Here is a 16,568-nt window from a genome sequence, read left to right on the forward strand (position 1 = left end):
AAAGGCCCTCGAGGGGCCCACCAATGAGGTGTCAGCCAGTCAAAGGTCCGAGGCCGCATTTAAAGAGCGTACGTGGCCTGTCACCTCCAACTGCTCCCGCCGCGCTCAGCGTCAGTTCCTGCCACGTTCTGGCAGAGAGGCGTGGGGTCATTAATTGCACGGGTCCCGTCCCGTGCCATCTGGCCCGTCTCGGGATAACGTCGTAAGGGCCGAGGCGTTCCGTCTGCCGCGCTGCTGTGGCAGGGAAACAAGACAGGGCGGGCACGCCGGGCCGCTCTGCGACTGCCCGGTGGGCCCTCTCCACAGCGCCCGTTGCCAAGACATTTATGGTGACAAATGACCGGGCGTGTGCCGTATTTTTCCACCCCCGGTCACTTCTTCCAGAGAAAATGATGACGCCCTTTCTATTTATGGTGTCTCGGAACTCGTGCCCCCCCTCCCGTTCGGGGCACGTTGCTGCTGGCGGGTATTTAAAGCAGCTAACGGCACCGAAGGAAACATCTGGAATAGATCCTTAAGCTCAGAAGAACACAGCGCAAGAGAAACACGGCTAAGAAGTGAGCAGCACGAGACAGGCTGAAGAACAAAGAACCCCAGGCTCTGAGATAGACAAACATTCTTGTAACCAGCAACATTCTTTAGGGACTTCCTCATGGCATTTATAGTATCCATACAGGAGTAGGGTGTTACGGCCCCCTGCGGCCCGAACCTGTCTAAATTTCGGTGTATTTACTTCTTTCTACACTAGGCCAATTCCACCACTACCGGTCGTTGCATTCATTCCTATTTATTTCTCCAACGAACAGACTCAGGATCATCCCCCGGTCGAATCTCTAAAAAGGGGTCTCTCGGGATCCCTGCGACTGGAGTTGATCCTCCGACAAATACCTAGCCGGACTTGAAGATTGAAGGTGTCTTGATGAGCTCTTAGAGATCTTGTGGGAGCCCTAAGAGAAGGTTTGTGCTTGGTTTGATGCCAGCCAATCCGGATAGAGAAGTGGTAATCATAAGATAGCACTTGAGTCTTGGTGGCTTAAGAGAGAGTTATATCCTTGTTGGATGCTCCAACAAGAACTAAGAGGAGTACCAACTTCTCGATATCTCAAAAAAAAAATTGGTGTTCTCTTATCTAACTTTTTATATTCCACATTTACTTTGAACATTTTCATACTTGCAAGTTTCTTATTTTCGCATGTTCTTAGTTTTTTCTTACTTACTTAGTTACCTTGTCCTAGTTTGTTTATATAGTCACATTTTTATCATCTAAGTTAAAATTGCTACTTATTCTAAAAATCAGTAGAAGTTCTAATTTTATGTCCAATTCACCTCACTCTTAGGGTATTCTATCCTTTCACGCGCTGCCAGCTACCACAACCAATTTGACCAAACTCCCTCGGCCATCCCTTTAAGCCCATGTTTGTTTCCCCACCAGATTCTAGATCGTGGATCGCAGATTGTAGAAGTTCACTTTAAATAGATTATGAATTGTGCCATAATACATACATATATTTGCAGAACCCACTACTCGCATCTGACCATTTATTTTCACAATCCATAATCAACAATTCAGAACAAACAAACATGACCTAATGCCACCGGGCAAGTTAATCTCCACTCCAAACCCTAAATCCCCACCCATAATCTCAATTACCAGTTCAAATTGAGGTGACGATTTGCAATATCTCAATCTTATAAGAACTAGCAAATCTGTTTATGAGATTTAGTGCTACTGATACACGGACTAACTTTCAGTGGAACTAGTGTCAACGGCGACGTCACCCACCTCGCAGGATCTAACCGGGAGGGAGGGGGCAAAGAACAAGAAAGACTCTGTGCTCGAGTCCATTCTTGTGATGGCGTCCCCGCACGGCCCCGGCCTCCGCCAAGAAAGGCAGTCCGCCTGGCCGGATCTCCCGCCGGAGCTGCTGGAGCGAATCGTCGCCGTCCTCGGTCCACGCGACCGCGTCGCCGTCCGCCTCGTCTGTGCCTCTTGGCGCGCGTACGTGCGGGAATCCTTCCCGTCCGACCTCCCATTCGAGGTCCCGCGACTCCTCATCCGCCGACCGGGCCTCGGCGGTGTGCTCGCCTTCTTCAGCCTCCACCACCGCAAGATCCTGTCTTTCGAGTTCCCCGCGCGCCTCAGGGCCGGGCGCTGCTGTGGTCACATCGCCGGCTGGTTCGCTATGGCCTTGGACTCAGACCGCGCGATTGTCCTCTGCAACCCCGTCTCCGGCCAATCCATGGCCTTTCCCCCGCCTCCGGTGTTCCCGATCTCAAAGATCGTCCTTTCAGCTCCGCCCACCTCCCCCGGCTGGGTCGCCGCCGTGCTGGGCCGAACAGGCACGATTGTGCTGCTCCAGCTAGCTGTGTCCGGCGCTTGGATGACCATCGGTATCGACGAGGGAGCCGAGCACGGGGGCTTCAGAGACATGGTCTTCTGGCGCGGCCGCCTGTGTGCGTTGGGCCACGATGGGGCGGTCTTGGCGTTCCGCGCCGACCTGCGCGTGCGCGCGGCTGCAGTGTCGCTGCTACGGGACGCGGAGCATCCGTTGGGCCTGTTGACGCGCGGGCGGTGGCAGCTGTACCTGGTGGAGGGCGACGGGGAGCTCCTGGTGGTGAGGAAGCTGTACAAGGTGTCGCGCCACGGCGACGAGGTGGATTGGGAGGTGGAAGTGAGGCAGCTGGCGTCGCCGGAGCGGCGCAGGTGGGATCTGCTGGTGGAGACTCCCGGGCAGGCGCTGTTCGTGGGGTCGGTGGTGTCGACAGTGGTGCCGGTGGCGCTGTACGCGGCGGCGGCGTCGGGGCTGCGCGAGAGCTGCGTCTACTTCGCGCGGCGGGACGTGGAGATGCTGGCGCCGCACGCCATCTGCGAGTACTCGCTGCTGGAGGAGGAGATGAGGGGCGTTCCCGTCGCCGGAGGACACGCCGTCGACGTCGAGCCCGTCTGGATCTCCCCGTTCATCTGATCGATTGGCCCATGGTTCAAAATGCAAGAACATGCTTGGATGTTCGATCCCATCCCATCTTTTGTCGGTCAAGGGATGCAGGAACAAAGACTGTCTGGAGCCGTAGCCAGCAATCGTGAAAGCTTTCGGCTGAAATGTTTGCTCTTTGCTCTGTTTCCCCAAATAATGTTGTCCGGATTGGGATATCGGCATTGGAATCGTATTGTGTAGTAAGATTTGTGATTGTAATCTCGCGTTAAACTCTGGTCGTATGTGCAATGGCAATCTGCAGCAGGAAATTGTTGTTGTTGTGGTTGACACTGCTGGATTTTCTCTTCTTTTTCCGAGACCAGTCGCAACTAACGCTGAACAAATCCATCCCTATCAGCAGGATTAGCCGAGCCCGAGGAGCTTGATCTGAGGGCCAATTTGGGCTTGAACTGACGGGGCTTTTTCTGCAGCCCGACCGAGCTTTCCTGGGCGTGGGTAGGTAGGAGCCCAACAACAACCCAAGATTGGACGACGGCGACGGCGATTGGAACGATGCAAAGGGCAGCTCCTCTGCACGCTCTCGTTCGGGAGACTTTGGATTTTGAAATACCAAGAAGCGCAGGCACAGGGAAGGCACCAAAGGAGGAGGAGGAGATAGGGGTCACTCTCACTCGGGGGGTCAAATTGTCCAAGGGGCGAAGCAAAAGCGTCGTCGTCGGCGGCGGAGTGTCCTAGGAGAGACAAGACAAGAGGCGAGATGAAGGCGACGTTGAAGGGGCGCTTCGAGGGCGACAAGGCCACGGCCGCCACGACCCTGGCCGTCCCCGCCGCCGGCGACCTCCGCCTTAAGGCCTCTGCCACCGAGGCCGCCTTCTCCAACGGTCCCTCCCTCCGCGGCCTCACCCTCACCCTGGAGAAGCCCGGCGCCTTCCTCATCGACCTCAAGCCACACAACCAAGTACGTATATGCTCTCCTACCTCCCCCTCCCTCACCTACCCTCGACCTCACCAATCGTCTGGTTGCTGCAGGATGTGCGTTTCCAGTTCATGAACTCGGCGCAGGTGCTCGACAAGCGCGTCAGCCTCACCTACATCCACTCCACCAGCCTCGCCCCCGCCGCCGCGCCGCCCTCCCGCACCGCGCTCGATTGCACCGTCACCTTCGATCCGGCCAACAAGGTCAACGTCTCCCACGCGCTCGGCTCAGGAGGATGCCGCGTCAAGTACACCTACGCTCATGGAACCGACCGCCTCACCACCATCGAGCCCCTCGTCGACACCAACAAGAACGCCTGGGAGTTCGCCGTCACCAGAAAGTTCGAGGCAGGGGACGCCGTCAAGGGCACCTACCACGCGTCCACCAAGCTTCTTGGCCTCGAGTGGAGTAGGGACTCCAAGGCCGGCGGATCCTTCAAGGTGCGTGCGTCTGCTCTTCCCCGCTCTGTTACTACTGTTTGTTCAATACTTCGTTATGCTTCATCATATGTGCTCCACTTGGGATTCTGAATCGTAGTTCAGAAATGATGAATTTTCATCGAATAGAACCGGTCTTCTTGTCTAGGACAACAATCAAATGTGTGGTAGAAACATATTTATAGTTTTCTATTGTACTAGTGGTTATTGCTATTTGCTAACCACTCAGAGGCCGGCCGTGCAAGGACGAACTCAGGATGGGTGAAAATTGAAATGGGGTATGCACGGCCCATTTGCACATGTGTGCACATTTGTTGTGCGGGGTTGGACGCTGGCGGAGGTGGTTGGAACTAGGAAAGGAACCTCTTCATTATAGCTAAGAATGGCACATGCCTTACACCCCTTATTAGATGCTCAGAGCACTCTCAAATGTAATCACACAAGAAATTGCCCATTTCTTTTGTAGAAATGGAATCGCCAATTTCTCGCAATAGTGATCTCAATTCAGCACTTTTCTATAGAACAATCTTCCAAGGGAAGTAATGCAGATTTTGGGTGTTTGGGGCTAAAAAGGGTTGTTTGTGGAGCACAGGTTGTTCTGTGGGCAGGGAAAGGGGATAAGTTGGTGTGTAATTGGGGACAAAGAGAGCACTGATGGAAATATAACGAGAATCAAGCGCATCGATCCGCACTGGACCGTGTTCTATTTATAGCGGCAAGATTACAACGGATTACAGCAATCTGGGATCCACAATCTCAGGAGATCTACCAGCTAGTGTGGAACAGACTCAGCGCATGCACAGGGCGTCGAGGACGCAGTCACCACATTTTGCAGAACGGTCACCGCGGAGCTTACAACAGCATACGCACAACCTCTAACACACTCAAGATGACACATTCGTTTTCTAACAGCCCCCCTCAATCACAACTCGGTTTTCTCAAGTTGAGATTGCGCGAAATTGAATCAAATGGAGATCTTGTCAGCGGCTTTGTAAAGATGTCAGCAACTTGGTCTTTGGATGAGATAAACCTGACTTCCATGGCTTTCCTTGCTACCTGTTCATGGACAAAATGGAAGTCCACTTCTATGTGCTTCATGAGAGCATGGAACATTGGATTTGTAGTAAGGTAGGTTGCTCCAAGGTTGTCACACCAAAGCAAAGGTATCTGGTACTGACAAACGCCTAGCTCTTTTAGTAACAAATGAATCCAAATAATCTCTACGGTGACATTAGTGATAGCTTTGTACTCAGCCTCTATGCTCGATCTAGATACAATAGGCTGTTTGCGTGAGCTCCATGACACGAGATTTGAACCCAGAAAAACTGCAAATCCACTTGTTGATCTTTGGTCATCGGGGCACCCAGCCCAGTCTACGTCTGAAAACGCATTGATGGTGGCTCTGGCTGATCTATGGATTTTCAATCCTTGATCCAGTGTACCTTTCACAAACTGAAGTATTCATTTCGCTGCAGCCCTATGAACATCAGTTGGTGCTTGTATATATTGGCAAACCCGATTCATAGCAAAGGAAAAGTCTGGTCGGGTTACTGTCAGATATTGCAATCCCCCAACAATACTTCTGTATTGGAACTGATCTTTGTCCTGCAAGGCCATTCCTTGATCTCTGGATAGCTTTTCACCAGCAGCCATAGGTGTAGAAATGGGTTTGCGTTTATCCATGTTTGCTCTTTTGAGAAGATCAAGAGCATACCTCTTTTGAGATAACAATACGCCACTTGTATCAAGCTTTACTGTAATGGCCAGAAAATATTCCAATTGGCCGAGATCCTTAACAGCAAAATCTGCCTTCAGTTCTTGAATCAACTTCTTGGTAGCTAAAGAGGAAGAGCTTACAATGATTATGTCATCCACATATATGAGCATGTAGATAGTCAACCCCCCTTGTCTGAACACAAATAGAGAAGCATCAGCCTAAGAAGGTTTGAACCCAAGAGCTTGTGATTTGCAGGTAAGCCGAGAATGCCAAGCTCTAGGGGCTTGTTTGAGTCCATATAAAGCTTTCTTCAAATGACAGATGCAATTGGATGGATGACCTGGAGCTGCATAACCTGGTGGCTGCTTCATGTATACCTCTTCCTTTTAACACTCCATGCAAGAAGGCATTCTGAATGCCTATTTGGTGCATATGCTACCCTCTGGGCACAGCTAGTGATAGGATTACTCTGATTGTTGTGGGGTTGACCAGGGGACAGTAAGTGTCTAGGTAATCAACACCATAACGTTGTTTGAGTCCCTTTGCTACAAGTCGGGTCTTGAATCTGTTCACTGAGTCGTCTGCTTTCCTTTTGACTTTATACACCCAACAGGTGTCAATCAGATTAATTCCTTTCTTTGGTGGCACCAATTCCCAAGTCTCATTTTTGAGAAGTGCAGCATACTCAATGTCCATAGCTCTCCTCCAATCTGCACGTTCCATAGCTTCCTGAAGGCTAGCGGGTTCAGAGACAGCCGAGGGGGTTCAGAAGGAGCTGTTGCCAGATTGACAACAGTGGCTGAGAATACGCGAGTTTCCTCTGAATACCAAACTGTCACATCTCTAAATTCCTTTGGTTGTAATGTGTTATCCCTGAGCCTTGCACACATTGGGTGCCTTCTTGTCACCTCGATTAATGGCTTGAGTTGTTGAGATCCCGACTGACCACCAGAATCATGAAATTCAGAATCTGCAGCACTCTGAACCGAACTTTCTTGGACATGCACATTGTTAGGTGAATCTGCTTAGGAAGCAATATCTCCAGTGGTATCTGCAACAGGATTAGTGGTCCTATCATCCATATGTAAACTTTCTATTGCTGGATTACTGGAATAGGAATGATCAGTGAGAGTTTTCATTATACCGGAAGGATTTGGATAGGGCTGGCAGAATGGTTGGATGATGAGATGTTTTGGCCTTTTGGGCGACACATGTTCAGACAAAGGTTGAGTGGCAAAAGGGAAGACGCTTTCATCAAATACAACATCCCGTGAGATGTAAACTCGGCCTGTGGATTGATATAGACACTTATATCCCTTATGAGTGTCACTATAGCCTAAGAACACACACTGCCTAGTGCGAAAATTCATTTTTCTTCAGTTGTAGGCTCTGAGATTCGACCAACATCCACATCCAAATACACGAAGCAAGGTATAGTCTGGATTGGCTCCAAGGAGCTTGTGCATAGGGGTCTCATGATTAATTGTGTGACTGGGCAATCTATTGATCAGATAGCAAGCCGTCTGAAAAGCCTCATCCCAAAATCGAAGGGGCATGTTGGCTTGAGCTAACAAGGCAAGGCCTGTCTCAACAATATGCTGGTGTGTGTGTGTGGACAAGACACTCTATGGACAATGCCAGTGTGTTTGAAATAGGTGTGTAGGCGATGATACTCCCCTCCCCAATCTGACTGAACCGAGAGGATCTTAGAATTCAAGAGTCTCTCTACATGCTTTTGAAACTGAAGAAAAATGTGTTCTACTTCAGACTAGCATCTCAGAAAGTATATCCATACAAACTTGTTGTAATCATCAATAAAGGAAACATAGTATTTGGAATTATTCACTGAGGGAAGTGTTGGACCCCAAACATGAGTGTGAATTCTTTCTAATGGAATAGTAGATACATGAGTAGATTGACTGAAAGGAAGCTGGTGTGCCTTTGCTTGCTTACAGGCATCACAGACAGCATGACAAGAGTTATTTGGAGCTACAACAACTTTGTTATTTTGCAAGATCCGAAGACTAATTGGAAGAGCTAAATGTCCTAGCCCGGCGGTGCCATTATTCTTGAGTCACTTTGGCAGACAGCAAGGCAGTCTTGGAGCGATTACATGGAAGCATGTAGAGGCCATTGCTACACCTTCCTTTGAGAAGAACTATCTTCGTGACTTGGTCCTTGACAAGGAAAATGTGGGGATAGAATTCAACAAAAGCATCATTGTCAGAGGCCCATTTGTGCATGGACAACAAGCGTTTCAATATCTTTGGGGCATGTAAGATTCGATTAAGGAGAAGGGGTCGATTAGAATCAGCAATAGATGAGTTTCCAACATGTGTGATGGACATACTTGCTCCATTAGCTACTTGGATTTGATCGTATCCATGTACCAGTTGGGGTCGACTGTGTAGTTGTTGATGGCGGCTGCTGCAACTTTGTTGGCGTCGCCGGCTTGGTAGTTGTGGTAGAACCTTGGTAGCAGCGAAGTGCGTAGTGCCCAAACTTCTTGCAGACTTGACACTGCGCCCTTGGTTCACCTTGGTTGTTGGATCCACCAGAGTTGATGTTGCGCCCACCAGGAGTCCTACCACCGTTGCCTTGGTCACGGCCTTGGCTTTGGGTTGCTTGATTGGCCAAAGGCAATTGTACCACAGTGTTGTTGTGCTCGAACCTCATCTCAAAGCTTAGCATCTCGAACCTCATCTCAAAGCTTAGCATGTGGGCATAAAGATCACTCACCATGACCTAGTCGACGCGTGTGGTGATGCTGGTCACCAGAGGGTCATACTCAGGACCCAAACTGCGCAGCATGTAGGAGATGATTTCCTTGGGCTCGAGCAGCTTGCCAATGGCAGATAGTGTATCGACGATGCCTTGAAAATAATCGGTGACGTTGAGGTCTTTCTTCTGAATGGTGGCGAGCTACATCCGAATTTGCATGATGCGGGCTCTCGAACTTGAGAGTACATAGTCTCTAGTGTGTTCCACACCTCCCTCGAGGTTGTCATAAAGACAATCGATGCAAGCACTTCTTCTGTCAGTGAGGAGAGGATGGCACTCAAGACAAGTTGGTCTTGTTCGAACCAGAGAGTGTACTCTGGATTGACGATGATCGCAGCGCCACTGTCGACGTTCTGTGTGATTGTTGGCGCAGGTCGACTGATGGTCCCGTCAACATAGCAGAGAAGACGCTGGCTTCTTAGCTATGGCAGCAATTGCGCAGACCAAAGAAGGTAATTGTCGTGCGAAAGCTTGATGTTCATCATGTGGTTGAAGGAAGGAGCAGGTAGGAGGTCAGCAGCTTGAGTTGCAGTGGTGCAGCGGCTATTGCTAGACTGGGATTGAGCTCCTGCCATGGCGAGCAAAGGGTGGAGACGAATCGAGGCTCTAGTACCATATAATGAGAATCAAGTGCACCGATCCACACTGGATCATGTTCTATTTATAGCAGCAAGATTACAATGGATCACAACAATCTCTGATCCACAATCTTAGGAGATCTACCAGCTAGTGCGGAACAGACTCAGCGCATGCACAGGGCGCCAGAGGACGTGGTCACCACGTTCTGCAGAACAGTCACCACGGAGCTTACAACAGCATATGCACACGATCTCCTAATACACCGACTCAAGCTGACATTCGTTTTCTAACAGGAAAGAGAGTGGAAACATCTTTTGTGCCCTGTATATTGCATGTTTTGTATGATTGGGATTGCTTTTGGGAAATTTTGTAATCAAAATCCTCCCATCCGTACATGGTTTATTAATCCCAGGTCGTCCAAGAAACATTACTGGCCCTGCATTTTGTTTAAATTTGGTTTCTTTAGTCTTTGTGAGTTCACCCTACAAAATTATAATGTAATTGAGGCGAGGAACTTGGGAAGAGTTTAATCTGTGAAAGATCTTTTGCTTGTCCCTTAAAACACTCCCAGATATCATTCTAAAGAATGATGAAGTTAACATGAGACAAAGCTCCGTGTTTATTATTGATATTATATTGGAAAAAGGATCAAGTGGAGAGTCGAGTTGTATTAATGATTCCTAAAGACCTATCTGAATATTGGGCGTATAAAGGTCATGCTCCCCAAACGTTGCCTAGAAGTAACATTTGTAGCAGTGTTGTTGTATGCAGAAGTTGAGTTATTTAGTTAAAAGAAAATATAGGTGCCGATTGTGTCCTCCTGACCATCTGCTCAATTCGCAGATTTGCATAGACAGTTTGGTAGTCCAACTCATGCAGATACTATTCTACCCAAGTTTGATGAGACAACCAGGCAATTTTGTTCAGCTGAGCATACAAATCTCAGAACAAACCCATAAAAAGTTGTCAAAAAATAATTTCTATCTAGTAATAGTTAGAATTTAAGTTTGGTCGTCTTAGTAGTTGGTATAAGAGGTTTTTTAGAAGTTAAAGTTACTCTACGATTCAAAAATTGCTAGTTGCTTGAGCAGATAAGAAAGCTTGGACTGAAATAGCTAAATAAGGTGAAATATGTGAGGTCACAGGGTACTGTGGTATATATTTGTAAATATGTATTTGGGTGTATAGATTTGTAGGTTGGATCTTTTCCATGTGTGGATGCAACTCATTAATGGATTAAATAGCAACCATTTGTTCAGGGAGAAATCAAATTACCTGATTTTGTGGGTTATTTTGAAGTTCTTTTTTCTGGTTTAGATTTGTAACTAGACAATCGTTTGTAGGGAAGGCATTAGTTTTAATATTTGTGAGATGAAGATGGTCGTTTCTATAATGATTCTTGGAATGACTTAGCTAGGAAATGGCTAGTTTAGAACTTGAAGATGGCCAACCAAATATGCTGTGTGCGTCTACAATGGGTGGCTTAGTGCTGCTGCTGTGCTCCTGAAGCACCGATGTCAAAGATGATCAAATATTTGGCTCGATATGTTGATTAGTTGTTGCCCTTGTTTGCGATCACCATTTATTAAAGGGACAGCATTTCCTATGTTGATCACGTGGCGCTTCAGAAATCCTGATTGTATCATGCTTCTTTCCACAGGTTGCGATGTCTTTTGATTTGTCTGACCAAAGCAAAGCACCAAAGCTAGTAGCGGAGAGCACGTGGAATTATGAGATATGATTGCCTCTATCAGCAGGCAGCTCCTTCCTAAATAGCACCCTTCTCATACTGTTTACTGTGTCTGGTACTATTTTTTAGGGTGCGCCATGGTTTATACCTGGTTATGTTATTCATTTTTGCCTGTCATGCGACGGGAGTTTTCACTGGCGATTCAGTGCTATGACATTCTTATATGCGCGTGATGAACACGAGTGTCTTGTGGCAAAGAAAATCTCTGCATTGGTGTTTGGTGTTGATGTTTCTCTGTGGAAATGCTTGATGTTTTGCTGTGGGAGCATGTAAAGCTTTTGGGTGGAGTGGAAGAACATCTATCAGCGATGCAATCGGGGGTCTGAGTTTGGGCGGTATTTGGAGTTGGGGACTTACATACATGGATGGTCGGTATAGAATGCTCGTGGCTCGTGGATCTAGGTGTCGAAGGGTCTATTTGGTTCGTGTTTAAGTTCGTTATATCTAAAGTTAATTAAATACGGCTTATTATAAAAGGTATGATTAATAAATTCTTAGTTATAAGTATGATAAATTAGTTATAAAAACTAAGTATATGATGAAAGAGTTGGCAGTTAATCAAACAGTTATTTTAAAAATCTATAACATAAGTAACAAACTTAGTTACGATCTAAATATGCGTATACTAAGGTGCAGTATGTCTTAGTAGATTGTAACTTGTTATGTGAAAGAAACACGTCAGCAAGGTATGAGAATGTTAGCTGCGTTGTGCGCCATGCAGTATGTCTTTTTTAATTGTCGCTTAGAACAGCGACAGGTCTTTATCGATATGTTTTAACATCATTTTTTATAATATTTTTATCGAGAATTTGTTAGACATACATTTACATGAAAGTATTTTTCATAACGAATTTACTCATATTATTTACATGTGTCGTATCCTAATAACTTTATATGTATTAACGATCAAAGTTTTAAAATTTAACTACGCATATTATAAAACATCATCTATTTAAGAATAAATAGAGATAGCAGCCTGGGAAAGAAATGGCTGAGTCGAGTCTGCTTGGTGCTCAAGTACCAGCCGAGCATGCTTGAGGCTGACGGCGACAATGCTATACTAGTATTGCGGAGAAGAAGAATCATCATTCATCAAGAAAGATGGTCGTGAGCGTCAGTATATACTAGGTCAAATTAAGAAAACGCTTCACCTCCATTGAATCTGAATGGCTTCGCACCGAAGCAGCCGGCCTGGTGAGGGAACCAACCAGGAGATATACAGTATAAAATCAAATCCTCGTGCCTGCTCCTGTTTCATTCTTACAAGTACTCCTCCTACATGCACCACGATATACAGTGCCTGCCTCCATCATCAACCTCACCACATCATTCACGAGTACTATAGCTACACTAGTAATCGGTAATTCGGCAGCAGAATTGAAGGAGCGACATGGGCTTGGCGTTGGGGCGGCTGCTGGGCGTGAGCCTGAGCCGTCTGTTCGCGAGGAAGGAGGCGCGGATCTTGATGCTGGGTCTGGACGCCGCAGGCAAGACCACCATCCTCTATAAGCTCAAGATGGGCGAGGTCGTCGCCACCGTCGCAACCATCGGTACGTACCTGCCCTACGTCTTTGCATGCTCTCTCCTACCTGTCAATGCCAACGCCGACTCTGCGCTCATTCGTTCCAGCTCAGGATGTTTAATAGGAGCTGACTGTGAATTATTTGTTCTAAGCCACTTTAATTTAATCCCTGCTCGATCTCCTTAGTGGCTCTTTTCTTGTTTAACGAATGGCAGAGCTCTTGCTCTCTTTTCGGAAGAAAAAAAAGGATCTCCTTAGTGGCCAATGAGCGACCCTTTGATTATATTCATCCAAAATCCAAATGGTGCAGCTTCAAACTCCACGGCATTTACCCTCCACAGCGAACCACTTTCATACAACACAAATCACCACAGAAAATTCAACGAAAGCTAGTACACAAGGTGATTTCATTGGCCCAACATCGTACCAAATTCCACACTCAAAGGGGTTCAGAAGAGGAAGAACTGAAAAAGAGAAATGTTCTTGGGGTGGTCGCTGTTTCAAATACCCACCACCCCATATCAATTCCCACCATCCAAATTCACCACCGAAAAAACTGGGACAATTAAGAGAATAAACAGGTGCTGAAGTAGAGAATCATCAAAGCTTAATCCTAAAATACTTTCAGCAGTGAGAGCAGTAAAAAAGATAAACTTTGAAGGTGTGGGTCCGTATTTCAAATATTGACACCCTAAATCGTCTCCTCACTGATGGTACCGTCCAAAATCGCCACCAAAATATCTAGAATTTTTTTTACAGGCGTGGATTGAAGCGGGTAAGCCTAGTACAAAATTTCAGACTTAACAGAATGACGAAGATTGAGAATTGAAAAGACAAATGTTCACGGAGTGGTCGGTATCTTACAAATTGCCACGAACAATTCTATATATAAAAAATTTTGCAGGCGAGGATTGCGGTAAATAAGCGTCTTACAAAAGTTTAGAGTGAACCGAATTCAGAGGAGGGAGAATTAAAAAAGACAAATGTTCATGGGGTGGTCGGCATTTGAAATAACGACCACCCCAGTAAATGATTTCTCCCACGATGTTACGATCCAAATCACCAAAAAAATTCTAGAAAAGATTACATAGGCGGGGAGTACCGTGGCGCAGAATCCTGCAAAGTTTCCTACTAAAAAAATATTCCGTAGAGGGAGAGATAAAAAAGGGAACTTTTGAGACAACTTAGTCGGTGTTTCATAGTGACAACGCCTAAATGACTAGGAAAATTCACAAAGGCTGGGGCGCAGTTGCTTTTCCTCTGCTGCTTTTCATTGGATTTGCTCACATTTGTGGCCTGGAACGCGCTCAATGCTCCCATCCATGATCGATCCGGCTTGGTTCCAAGAGAAGGAAGATGCAAGAATGTCTGAATCTTTTTAGAACCGAAAGCTACGAGCATTACACATCTGACGATATCTCATTCTACGCAGCAGAAGCAGAAGTTTACATTGCCTTGGATTAATTAATTCATCTCATCTAGATTATATATGTATTAGATGTGCATAACTCAGCCTCGTCGATTCGAGTTGATTTCCACAGATAGTTGCGCTGAAGTTTCACACATCTATGGTCTTTACCTTTGAAAATGTACTTACAGTTCCATATGATTCCTGTCGAAGCTAAGCTAGTCGCTCACCTTACTAAAAGATATAGTGATGGGTTATAGTTTGCCTTCGCAGGGTTCAATGTTGAGACAGTTGCGTATAACAACATCAGCTTCACCGTTTGGGACGTCGGTGGCCAAGGATCGGTATATGTCTACATGCATTGTATTCGATTTAATTGCTTGTGCCAATAGTTAGCCCAATACCTACCGTGACTTAAGTTATTGGTTATCAGTTACACTTGTGGTTTCTGCAGCTCCGGCCATTGTGGAAGTACTACTTCCATGGCACCCAGGGCCTGATCTTCGTCGTCGACAGCAGCGATAGGGAGCGCATTCTTCAGGCCAAGGATGAGCTGAACATGTTGCTGAACGAGGTACATATATACCATGTTTCAGTCTTGAAGTAGTCAAGTCAGTTAGTGATGGTTTGGCTTCTGAAGATCGATGCATCCTGAACTGATGACAGGAGGAGCTTAGACATGCCGCGCTGCTTGTGTTTGCAAACAAGCAGGACCTTCCGAATGCTATGAGTGCAGCAGAGATGGTAGAAAAGCTTGGTCTTCAGTCCATTCGCCACCGTAGATGGTCTCTGCCTTCTTGAGTTCATTTCTTCCTGCAGTTACCTCTGGTCTCAGTTATATGAATATGAGTCCAATGAATTCAGAGATTAAACTTTCACTTGTCTCTGGCCATACTTAATGATTTCGCAGGTACATTCAGGGTGGATGTGCAACCTCAGGTGAAGGCCTCTGCGAAGGGCTGGATTGGCTCTCCACCAACATTGCAACCGAGGTGAAGGCCTCTACGAAAGCCTCTATGATTCTTTGCACCATCCTTACATTTTTTTTTCTCAATAAACAAAATGGAAGACTGCTAAACATGATCCTATAAGCTATATATAAATAGGAGGCTATTTTATGTCGCCAGTTGAATCATTCTGTTTAGTGTTTACACTTGTGCAGGCCTAAGGATTTCAGATCAGCAGACGTTGTACAGGAGTTGGGGTTGGTGTTATGTTTGCTTTGCAGTGTGCTGGGGGGTCACCAGATGCTGCACATTCCAAATATCCAGGGATCATGTGGTTGCCTGATAAAGTTGTATACGTTCAGATCTGTGCACAGTTGTGAGCTAGAGTTAATGTAATAAACAACATGACATTTGTATTTGTGTATATACAACATGATATATATATATATATATATATATATATATATATATATATATATATATATATATATATATATATATGGTTGCACCAGGTGACGCAGGGCTGATTTTTTGGTACATGTATATATTTGTTCTTTCTTTGAATCAAATCTAAAGCGAAGAGCATGCAAACATTTCCACTAGGTGATAGATGAGTAGTAAAAATAAGAATCCTTAAATTCTTTTGTGAGAAAAAAGATATAGTGGCCATTTAATTAAGTTGTACAGCAAAATTATCATTGTCCACCAAAAATACATAATGAAGCACACAAAGTTGCTCCTCTAGAGACGCATCAACTATTGATTCCCGTTGGGTTTGGGCGGTATCTATGCTTCTGGGTTTCAGTTTTGCAACTTTGTCCTTTTCCGGCATCACCTAGCTAGCGATGACACAAGGCCGGCAACGGCTGGCTTGAGTTTACTGAGCTTAATTTGCTTAATGCTCAATTAAGTACCAGACGAGGCTGACTTTGCTGCACATGACAACAAAGGATATATAATCAGGATAGTCATGTCGTGATCGTTAGTCAAACAAGTGGTTCGCTCGCTTAGGACTGAAGAAGCAGCAGCAGGTGACTTTTTTTTTTTTAATTTTTGCCCCCCCCCCCCCCTTCTGACTTCTTAGATTACATGGTAGCTGGTGATTTGAGGGAACGAACAACACAGTAGTTATTACCCTATATAAAATGCAAATGCTCGTGCCTGTTCTTGTTTGTTAGCATTGCATGCACATGCACGCTACTGCCTCTGCCTTAATCTCTCATCATCCCCACCAAAATTCAACTCAATCTTCTTCCATCATCTTCTCCGCAGAGCAGAAATCACCATCTATCGTATATTCCATCTTGGCTTGAGCGATGGGCGTGGCTCCTGAACCTGAACCTGTGGCGGCTGTTGAGGGTGGAAGCAGGAGGCGCGGATCCTGATGCTGGGGCTTGGCGCCACCGGCAAGAACACCATCATCTACAAGCTCAAGATAGGCAAGGTCGTCACCACCGTCCCAACCGTCGGTACGTGTTCCTATTATCCTACCAGGGCCTATCGACTCTTCCTGCA

The 16,568-nt window shown here is 46.3% G+C and overlaps 3 protein-coding genes and 1 non-coding gene across 4 annotated transcripts; 3 read left to right on the forward strand and 1 right to left on the reverse strand.

The window, feature by feature from the left end:
- The first annotated feature begins 1,760 nt into the window (after positions 1-1,760).
- LOC133913817 (uncharacterized) lies at positions 1,761-3,235 on the forward strand. Its single transcript, XM_062357083.1, has one exon. The coding sequence runs from the start codon at positions 1,854-1,856 to the stop codon at positions 2,964-2,966; it is 1,113 nt and encodes a 370-aa protein (XP_062213067.1). The 5' UTR covers positions 1,761-1,853; the 3' UTR covers positions 2,967-3,235.
- Positions 3,236-3,529: 294 nt separating this feature from the next.
- Positions 3,530-11,395, forward strand: LOC133913818 (outer envelope pore protein 24, chloroplastic-like). The gene is made up of 3 exons (XM_062357084.1): positions 3,530-3,894; positions 3,966-4,352; positions 11,087-11,395. Exons 1-3 carry the CDS (start codon positions 3,694-3,696, stop codon positions 11,165-11,167), a joined length of 669 nt encoding a protein of 222 aa, XP_062213068.1. The 5' UTR covers positions 3,530-3,693; the 3' UTR covers positions 11,168-11,395.
- Positions 8,769-8,907, reverse strand: LOC133913911 (small nucleolar RNA Z247). Its single transcript, XR_009909146.1, has one exon. It is a non-coding gene; the product is annotated as a small nucleolar RNA Z247 (small nucleolar RNA).
- Positions 11,396-12,305: 910 nt separating the features above from the next.
- On the forward strand, positions 12,306-15,469 carry LOC133913819 (ADP-ribosylation factor 1-like). The gene is made up of 6 exons (XM_062357086.1): positions 12,306-12,726; positions 14,380-14,450; positions 14,561-14,680; positions 14,773-14,891; positions 15,017-15,098; positions 15,269-15,469. The coding sequence occupies exons 1-6, from the start codon at positions 12,567-12,569 to the stop codon at positions 15,272-15,274; spliced, it is 558 nt and encodes a 185-aa protein (XP_062213070.1). The 5' UTR covers positions 12,306-12,566; the 3' UTR covers positions 15,275-15,469.
- The last annotated feature ends 1,099 nt before the right edge of the window (positions 15,470-16,568 follow it).

This window comes from Phragmites australis, chromosome 3 (assembly GCF_958298935.1).
Source record: "Phragmites australis chromosome 3, lpPhrAust1.1, whole genome shotgun sequence".
Lineage (NCBI taxonomy): Eukaryota > Viridiplantae > Streptophyta > Magnoliopsida > Poales > Poaceae > Phragmites > Phragmites australis.